This window comes from Cherax quadricarinatus, chromosome 5 (genome assembly GCF_038502225.1).
Source record: "Cherax quadricarinatus isolate ZL_2023a chromosome 5, ASM3850222v1, whole genome shotgun sequence".
NCBI classification, from domain to species: domain Eukaryota; kingdom Metazoa; phylum Arthropoda; class Malacostraca; order Decapoda; family Parastacidae; genus Cherax; species Cherax quadricarinatus.
In genome coordinates, this window is record NC_091296.1 from 60,916,385 (window position 1) to 60,926,384 (window position 10,000).

General features: G+C 40.4%; 1 protein-coding gene across 3 annotated transcripts in view; it reads left to right on the forward strand.

Annotated features, from left to right (window-relative positions):
- CSN1b (COP9 signalosome subunit 1b) overlaps window positions 1-10,000 on the forward strand; it is a 61,228-nt gene that overhangs the window by 21,197 nt on the left and 30,031 nt on the right. For all 3 annotated transcript variants that reach the window (XM_053771555.2, XM_053771553.2, XM_053771554.2), the window contains exons 6-7: window positions 3,972-4,055; window positions 9,906-9,995. In XM_053771555.2, the coding sequence (XP_053627530.1) occupies window positions 3,972-4,055; window positions 9,906-9,995 (174 nt within the window). The remainder of the gene's footprint in view (window positions 1-3,971; window positions 4,056-9,905; window positions 9,996-10,000) is intronic.

The window sequence follows — 10,000 nt, forward strand, 5'->3', positions numbered from 1 at the left end:
GTGGTTACAGGAAAGTGGGTGCAGGAGGGAAGAGGAGCGATTGGTGGAATGATGATGTAAAGAGAGTAGTAAGGGAGAAAAAGTTAGCATATGAGAAGTTTTTACAAAGTAGAAGTGATGCAAGGAGGGAAGAGTATATGGAGAAAAAGAGAGAAGTTAAGAGAGTGGTGAAGCAATGTAAAAAGAGAGCAAATGAGAGAGTGGGTGAGATGTTATCAACAAATTTTGTTGAAAATAAGAAAAAGTTTTGGAGTGAGATTAACAAGTTAAGAAAGCCTAGAGAACAAATGGATTTGTCAGTTAAAAATAGGAGAGGAGAGTTATTAAATGGAGAGGTAGAGGTATTGGGAAGATGGAAGGAATATTTTGAGGAATTGTTAAATGTTGATGAAGATAGGGAAGCTGTGATTTCGTGTATAGGGCAAGGAGGAATAACATCTTGTAGGAGTGAGGAAGAGCCAGTTGTGAGTGTGGGGGAAGTTCGTGAGGCAGTAGGTAAAATGAAAGGGGGTAAGGCAGCCGGGATTGATGGGATAAAGATAGAAATGTTAAAAGCAGGTGGGGATATAGTTTTGGAGTGGTTGGTGCAATTATTTAATAAATGTATGGAAGAGGGTAAGGTACCTAGGGATTGGCAGAGAGCATGCATAGTTCCTTTGTATAAAGGCAAAGGGGATAAAAGAGAGTGCAAAAATTATAGGGGGATAAGTCTGTTGAGTGTACCTGGTAAAGTGTATGGTAGAGTTATAATTGAAAGAATTAAGAGTAAGACGGAGAATAGGATAGCAGATGAACAAGGAGGCTTTAGGAAAGGTAGGGGGTGTGTGGACCAGGTGTTTACAGTGAAACATATAAGTGAACAGTATTTAGATAAGGCTAAAGAGGTCTTTGTGGCATTTATGGATTTGGAAAAGGCGTATGACAGGGTGGATAGGGGGGCAATGTGGCAGATGTTGCAAGTGTATGGTGTAGGAGGTAGGTTACTGAAAGCAGTGAAGAGTTTTTACGAGGATAGTGAGGCTCAAGTTAGAGTATGTAGGAAAGAGGGAAATTTTTTCCCAGTAAAAGTAGGCCTTAGACAAGGATGTGTGATGTCACCGTGGTTGTTTAATATATTTATAGATGGGGTTGTAAGAGAAGTAAATGCGAGGGTCTTGGCAAGAGGCGTGGAGTTAAAAGATAAAGAATCACACACAAAGTGGGAGTTGTCACAGCTGCTCTTTGCCGATGACACTGTGCTCTTGGGAGATTCTGAAGAGAAGTTGCAGAGATTGGTGGATGAATTTGGTAGGGTGTGCAAAAGAAGAAAATTAAAGGTGAATACAGGAAAGAGTAAGGTTATGAGGATAACAAAAAGATTAGGTGATGAAAGATTGAATATCAGATTGGAGGGAGAGAGTATGGAGGAGGTGAACGTATTCAGATATTTGGGAGTGGACGTGTCAGCGGATGGGTCTATGAAAGATGAGGTGAATCATAGAATTGATGAGGGAAAAAGAGTGAGTGGTGCACTTAGGAGTCTGTGGAGACAAAGAACTTTGTCCTTGGAGGCAAAGAGGGGAATGTATGAGAGTATAGTTTTACCAACGCTCTTATATGGGTGTGAAGCGTGGGTGATGAATGTTGCAGCGAGGAGAAGGCTGGAGGCAGTGGAGATGTCATGTCTGAGGGCAATGTGTGGTGTGAATATAATGCAGAGAATTCGTAGTTTGGAAGTTAGGAGGAGGTGCGGGATTACCAAAACTGTTGTCCAGAGGGCTGAGGAAGGGTTGTTGAGGTGGTTCGGACATGTAGAGAGAATGGAGCGAAACAGAATGACTTCAAGAGTGTATCAGTCTGTAGTGGAAGGAAGGCGGGGTAGGGGTCGGCCTAGGAAGGGTTGGAGGGAGGGGGTAAAGGAGGTTTTGTGTGCGAGGGGCTTGGACTTCCAGCAGGCATGCGTGAGCGTGTTTGATAGGAGTGAATGGAGACAAATGGTTTTTAATACTTGACGTGCTGTTGGAGTGTGAGCAAAGTAACATTTATGAAGGGATTCAGGGAAACCGGCAGGCCGGACTTGAGTCCTGGAGATGGGAAGTACAGTGCCTGCACTCTGAAGGAGGGGTGTTAATGTTGCAGTTTAAAAACTGTAGTGTAAAGCACCCTTCTGGCAAGACAGTGATGGAGTGAATGATGGTGAAAGTTTTTCTTTTTCGGGCCACCCTGCCTTGGTGGGAATCGGCCGGTGTGATAATAATAAAAAAAAATATATATATATGGGATATTGGCAGTTTGGAGGGATATGTTGTGTATCTCTATACATATATGCTTCTAAACTGTTGTATTCTGAGCACCTCTGCAAAAGCAGTGATAATGTGTGAGTGTGGTGAAAGTGTTGAATGATGATGAAAGTATTTTCTTTTTGGGGATTTTCTTTCTTTTTTTTTTGGGTCACCCTGCCTCGGTGGGAGACGGCCGACTTGTTGAAAAAAAAAAAAAAAAAAAAAATATATATATATAGTGGACCCCCGCATACCGATTACCTCCGAATGCGACCAATTATGTAAGTGTATTTATGTAAGTGCGTTTGTACGTGTATGTTTGGGGGTCTGAAATGGACTAATCTACTTCACAATATTTCTTATGGGAACAAATTCGGTCAGTACTGGCACCTGAACATACTTCTGGAGTGAAAAAATATCGTTAACCGGGGGTCCACTGTATATATATATATATATATATTTTTTTTTTTTTTTTTTTTTTTTTTTTTTTTTTTTTTTTTTTTTTTTTTTTTTTTTTTTTTTTTTTTTTTTTTTTTTTTTTTTTTTTTTTTTTTTTTTTTTTTTTTGTATCTGGAATGGATTAATTGGATGTACATTATTTCTTATGGGAAATATTAACAAGAAAATGCATTTTATATAGAATAACTATAGTTTTACATACAGACTAGGATATTCGAAAACCGAGGTTCCACTGTATAGTTACGAGGCAGTGTACAGGTACCATCCGATTTACGACCGAGCTTGCTTCCAACTGACCAGTTGCAAGTCAAAATGGACTTAAGTCAAACCTTAGAAAATTGCCGATAGGGATACTTCAAAAATTAAATCTTAATCTTGTAAAGCATGTTTTAGTGTCCCTTCTCTATTACATAAGAAAGGAGGAGCACTGCAGCAGGCCTGTTGACCCAAACTGGGCATGCCTTCTCTAATCCATCCATCCATATACATTTGCCCAACCTATTTTTTATGCTACCCAAGCCATAAAACATTTGCAGCTGGTACATGAGAAAGAAAGGTTACAAAAGCATAAAAAATAGGTTGGGCAAATGTATATGGATGGATTTGAGAAGGCATGTTTCAGTGTTTCTTCTCTATTACATACAAACATAAGAAAGGAGGAACACTGCAGCAGGCCTGTTGGCCCAAACTGGGCATGCCTTCTCAAATCCATTCATATATATACATTTGTCCAACCTATTTTGTATGCTACCCAAGCCAAAACTTTTGTAACCTTTCTCATGTACCAGCTGACTTTTCCACCACATGTATAACTACTACTACTACCTCTACTTGTGTGGGTGAAATGTTATCAATAAAGGATCACGTTATACTGCTGCATATGACTGTGCGTCTGGCAGCCCTGCTGCCAGATGCACAGTCATAAGTCGAGTGGTCATACGTTTTGCAGGTCATAAGTCAAATGGTGAGTGTATTTGGAAAGAATAGTGTCTAATTTCTACTTAATTTTAAACTATATACAAGCAGTCACTTTTCTGTGCAAAGAGTGTCAATATTGTTTGATAATGCAAGTTTTAATAGAGCTTACTCCACTATACATTATGATGATTTTCATCAGTTAGCACTGAAGGTAATTATGATCAGGAAATACTATTCTATTTTTTTTTCTAAACTTTGAAGAATTACTATAAGGAAGGGAGAGGAATATGTCTGCATATTGTAGTATAACTTATAATTATTTTCATGTTGCAGGTTTCCATTTACCTAAACAACTGGTCACATGTCCTGAGCTATGTAAGCAAAGCTCAAGCAACTCCAGAAGTTTCAGAATCAAGGGTAAGTTTTCCTTTGTGATATTCATTAGGTAATCCATATTAAAGGGATTTTACGTGTGCCACAGAGATGTTTGGGATGAAGTTTTACCTATATTTACCTGTGCCCAGTGTTGAGAGCTCTTCTGCCATTGCAGCCCAGCCCAAGGCTACATACCCATCACAACCCAGCTGATTTGGCACTTTATCATTATAATTTTTTTTTTTTCCAACAAGTCGGCCGTCTCCCACCGAGGCTCGTTTACAATAAGTAAGAACTACGACAAGCACCTGTTAAATAAGAGGATATATATGTCAGGCAGGGTGACCCAAAGAAAAAAAAAACATTATCATTTATTCAGTTGCTGTCTTTCCAGAAGTACGCTGATATCACAGTCAGATAGCCCTCCGACTTTAACATCCCCATCTCTTTCACTGTGCAGATACTGCCCTTTCCACCTCCAGGACTCCAGTCTGGATAACTGGTTTCTCCTGAATCCCTTTATAAGTTATTTTGCTTACACTTCAACACCATCCATTTAAAAACCACATTCTCCATTCACACCTGTAACTTGTTTACACAAGTCTGCTGTATGTTTAATCCCTTAAAATTTGAAGCCTCTTTTACCCCCCTTCCTTAAGCTGTTGTTGGGAGGACTCCAGCCTATCCTTCCTTCCACCCCAGGTTTATATACCATCTTAGTCAACTTATCCCTCCATCCTTTCAACCTGTTGAAACCACTTAAGTCCCTCCTCAGTCTTCTGTGGAGGCAAGACAAGAATTGAATGAATGATGGTTAATGCCATCTCCCACCAAGGTAGGATCATGACTGGGTTTACTGTACATGACTGACCTCATCAGCCATCTCCCTTGGTGGGAGATGGCTGATGAGGTCAGTCATGTACAGTAAACCCCTTGTATAATACTTAAAATAATGGGCAAAATCCACCAAATAAATTGTACTTTTAAATCCTTTACAGTGGACCCTCGACCAACGATATTAATCCGTTCCTGAGAGCTCATCGTTAGTCGAAATTATCGTTAATCGAGTTAATTTTCCTCATAAGAAATAATGGAAATCAAATTAATCCATTCCTGACACCCCAAAGTATTGAAAAACAAAATTTTTACCACATGAAATATTAATTTTAATACACACAAACTGAAGAAGACTTGTACTATTACATGACACTTACCTTTATTGAAGATCTGGTGGTGATTGATGGGATGGGAGGAGGGAAGAGTGTGGATGGTGTTAGTGTTTAGAAGGGGAATCCCCTTCCATTAGGACTTGAGGTGTCAAGTCCTTTTCCGGGGTTACTTCCCTTCTTCTTTTAATGCCATTAGGACCAGCTTGAGAGTCACAGGACCTTTGTCGCACAACATATCTGTCCATAGAGCTCTGTACCTCCCGTTCCTTTACGATTTGTCTAAAATGGGCCACAACATTGTCATTGTAATAGTCACCAGCACGGCTTGCAATAGCTGTGTTAGGGTGATTTTCATCCATAAAGGTTTGCAGTTCAACCCACTTTGCACACATTTCCTTAATCTTTGAAGTAGGCACAATGGATTCCACAACTGGCATAGGCATCTCAGGGTTAGCCCCAAACCCTTCAAAATCTTTCTTAATTTCCATACTAATTCTCACCCTTTTTATCACAGGGATGGCACTAGAAGCTTTCTTGGGGCCCATGGTGACTTATTTTGCAGGTGCAATCACTAAAAACGCTGTGATAATATGAAATGTTCCTATTGCATGTTTGGATGCGACCGCAGTGGCTGGCTTGTAAACACTGTGCAGGCCACACGTGGACGCGTTTCGAACGGAATGAATCACGTTGGTCGAGTTTTTTAGTGCTAGTCGAGGCAAAATTTTTGCGTTAAAATGTATCGCTAGTTGGATTTAATGTTGTACGATGCCATCATTGGTCGAGGGTCCACTGTATTTTCTGTTTATTGCAATATAGTTGTAAACTACATGTTTGGTATTATACTACACAGTTCTCAAGTTATTAATAATTGGAAAATATAGTGCAAGAGATTAGGTGAACACAGTCTAAAAGTGGGGTAACATATTTGATTATTTTTAAATACACGAGTGAAGCAAGTAGACCTCCGACGGTGCTTCTTGGTGCAGTGTTACAGGCCAGGGTTCTGGGTATTCTATAGCCCTATGACTTCTGGTAATTATCATTGATGCTTCCAAGCACTTGCACCTGTGCAAATCTTTTTTAGGAACTGCAGTATTAGTTTGACTTTAATGAATTTTACAATGTGTGTCAGCTGTTCTATGTTATAATTGGGCATTATTTTGCTTGTCCTATCCACAGACAGAATGATTAAAATATAACTCCTGCCCCATCTGTGGTGAAACATTTCCTTAGTAAATAAATATCTTAAGGAAAAAATATGATTTAGCCATACATATTGGTTCTTTAACATGGTACTTTAAAGAGGTTCTGCACCATACAGTCAAGCAACTTTCTCCTCATCTCTGGGCCACAACATAGGCCCAAGCTCTCCCAGTGTGTGTCTAAGATTGACCTCCTTTACTTTCCATATACAGTGGTACCTCAGCATACAAACAGCTCCCAACTCGAACACTTATGGCAATGTATTTTTGTAAGTGTATTTCTGGGGGTCTGAAATGGATTAATCTAATTTACATTGTTCCTTATGGGAGCAAATTCGTTTAGTATCGGCACTCAAACAGCCTTCTGGAACGAATTAAGTTCTTTGTTTGTCTCTCTGTCTCTCTCTGTCTCTGTCTCTCTCTGTCTCTCTCTGTCTCTCTCTGTCTGTCTCTGTCTCTCTCTTTTTTTACACAGGATTTGATAAGGTTAAGGATCCCTAGCTTTATTGACAAGCTATTTACAGGTTAAGGATTCCTAACTTTATTGGCAAGCTAAGAGCTGTTACCTACATCAGCTCATTTGAAAGCATTTTTATTGTTATGAGACGTACAAGTAGGGAACAGGATGAAATTGGTGCCATCTGTGGGCCAGCATTTTCATTTGATCAACTGACTTTATCTCGTTGACATCATTATGCTGTACGAATGTGTTCCATACTCAAGTCATCCTGGGTATATATGATCTCAGATGGAGTGATGTTCTGGAGAAGGGTACAACCAGAGTGAAATTGCTGCTTTCTGCCCGTCTTGTGGCATAAAAGCTTGTTTCACGCTGTCCTCGAAGTGGATCCAAGTGTCGTACTTTGACAATATTGGCCTTGTACATAACAGTAAGGCCACCCACATCCCTCCTATGTTGAAGGCTCTGCTGAAATGACAGATCTATCCAGGATGGGTCCAGGCGAGAGATGAGATGTCTTGCTCTGTTCTCTACTCTATCAAGCAGTTGCAGATGAGAGGGGGGGCAGGCAAACCAAGAAAGTGGAGCATACTTAAGGTGGGAGTGCACTTGTGCCTCTTACAGAATCTTGCAACCCCTACTGTCAAGCAGATGCAAGATACAGCAAAGTGCTGTAAGCTTCCAGACTGCCTTGTTTGCAAGATATATAACGTGGTACTTCATGGTCAATTTGGAGTCAAATTTCACCCCAAGGATATCAGCTTCTTCCCCCAGGTGCCAACACCCTCCTATTCATCCTTACTACTGCACCAGCATTACCATCATGGTGCTTGGAGACCATCATCATTTGTGTTTTCTCAGATGCAAATGTTATTTGCCATCTATTTCCCTAAGCTGATATAGCTCTCAGCTGGTGATTGATGTAGCTTAGAGCAACTGGCATTTCTTCTCTTGGATAAGTGAATGTCAGTGTACAGTCATCTGCATATGCATGGGATTCTGGGATTAGATGATGGTCATTGAAGTAGACATTACCTAAATAACAAAAAGGCACAATACCGTGACTGGAACGATACACAAATAACCCGCACATAAAAGACAGAAGCTTACGACGACGTTTCGGTCCGACTTGGACCATTGACAAAGTCACACTAACAGAGGAGGAGCAGGACGGCTATATATAGGCAGGAAGAGGTGGAGGTAGTAGTAGTGGTAGTAGTAGTAGTAGTAGTATTATATACAATTCTTGTACTACTACTACTACTACTACTACTACCACTACTACTACCTCCACCTCTTCCTGCCTATATATAGCCGTCCTGCTCCTCCTCTGTTAGTGTGACTTTGTCAATGGTCCAAGTCGGACCGAAACGTCGTCGTAAGCTTCTGTCTTTTATGTGCGGGTTATTTGTGTATAGACATTACCTAACAATGGTCCCAGCACGCTTCCTTGTGGAACACTTGCCCCAATAGGATGTCATGCTGGTTCTGTTCCATTGAGAACTACCCTTAGAGATCTACCATGACAGTAATCACTGAGGGGAGATAGCGTAGAGCCTGCAATTCCCAGAGCTTGCAGTTTTGCTAAGAGGCCCTGGTGCCACACTCGGTCGAAAGCACCAGCAATGTCCAGTGCTACCACACAGCTGACTTTGGATTCATCCAATGACTGGTGCCACTTAGTGGAGAGGTTTAACAACAGATCAGCAGCAGAGTAACCTTTCCTGAAGCCATATTGACATCACAAAGTAGTGAGTGGTAGTCAAAAAAACTCTTGTCATTTGTCTTCAGATTATTGTCTCAAGGATCTTGCCAGTGATTGACAGCACTGACACTGGTCTGTAGTTGTTGATTTCTGCTCTGCTCTTCTTTTTGTGAACAGGGACTACATTTGCCTCTTTTCACAGAGAAGGCCATTTACACTGTACTAGGCAGTGCTGAAAGATGCAAGTTAGAGGTGCTGCTAGCTGGTCTGCACATCTCAGCAATCTTGGGCTCAACTTGTCTGGGCCCACAGCCCTTTCTTGGTAAAGCAATTTAAAAAGGAAATACACCACCACTGTCTCTCTCTCTGTCTCCCTCTCTCTCTCAGTACAGGTCTCCCTCCACATTCACCAGGGTTAGAGGATCGAGAACGTTGGGAATGTTGAAAAATCGCAAATGTTTGGTGCACAAATATAATAGCATTTACTTAGCCTAACAAGCATAAAACACATGAAAACATTGTAAAATATTGTACTAGTGCCAGCCTTTCTTCAGTGATTCTATGATATGTATGATAATAAAGCAGCACAAGTCGATAAAGGCTATAGCGCCAGCCAGCGATAAAATGTAGCATTAACAGTGTAGCAAGTAAATTAAACGATTAATCGATAGAAAAAGGACAGCACGAACCTAACTCCTCCAATGTTGTTGGAGTTATGTAGGGTGACTGACAACAACACCGTCTCTGCTGCCGCCTTCACCACCACTATGTACGGCTTATGCTCTCAGTGGCCCTTATACACAACAACAACAACAACAACAACACAGCAACACTCATGACACATTTAATGATGTATTTTATTCATTCTAGGGTATACGTCGTGTTGTTATTAATATTGTTTATGTCATATTAGATGAATTATGATAGATAAATAAGCCATAGAATTTATATTAGTGTCATATTGAAGGACTATCTTGTTCTATCTCCAAACAAACAAACTCTGCCACCGCCACAATTCCTAACATATGTAATGACATATTTTAAATATGATTGGGCGGCTGGGAATTCGTGAATGTTCGAAACCCGCAAAAGTGGAAAACGCAAATGTTGAGGGAGACCTGTATAATAATGGTCTGATAACAGATTTTGGTCTACTTTGTTTTTCTTCTCACATTTATTTTATCTCACACTTCTTCAGTTGGCCTGTTGTTGCTTTCTCCCGGTTCCCTTACATGTCTTGAAAAAAATAAAAAAAAATCATTATTCATTTTCCATCAATACAAGATTACGCATTTTGTCTTTCCAGAAGAGCAGACATCATTCCTCTGATACACTTTTTTTTTTCTTTTTCAGCCGAGCAATAACAAAGACCAGTCAGCTGTAATCCAAACCAAATTAACGTGTGCTGCAGGATTGGCACAATTAGCAACTAGAAAATACAAGGTAAT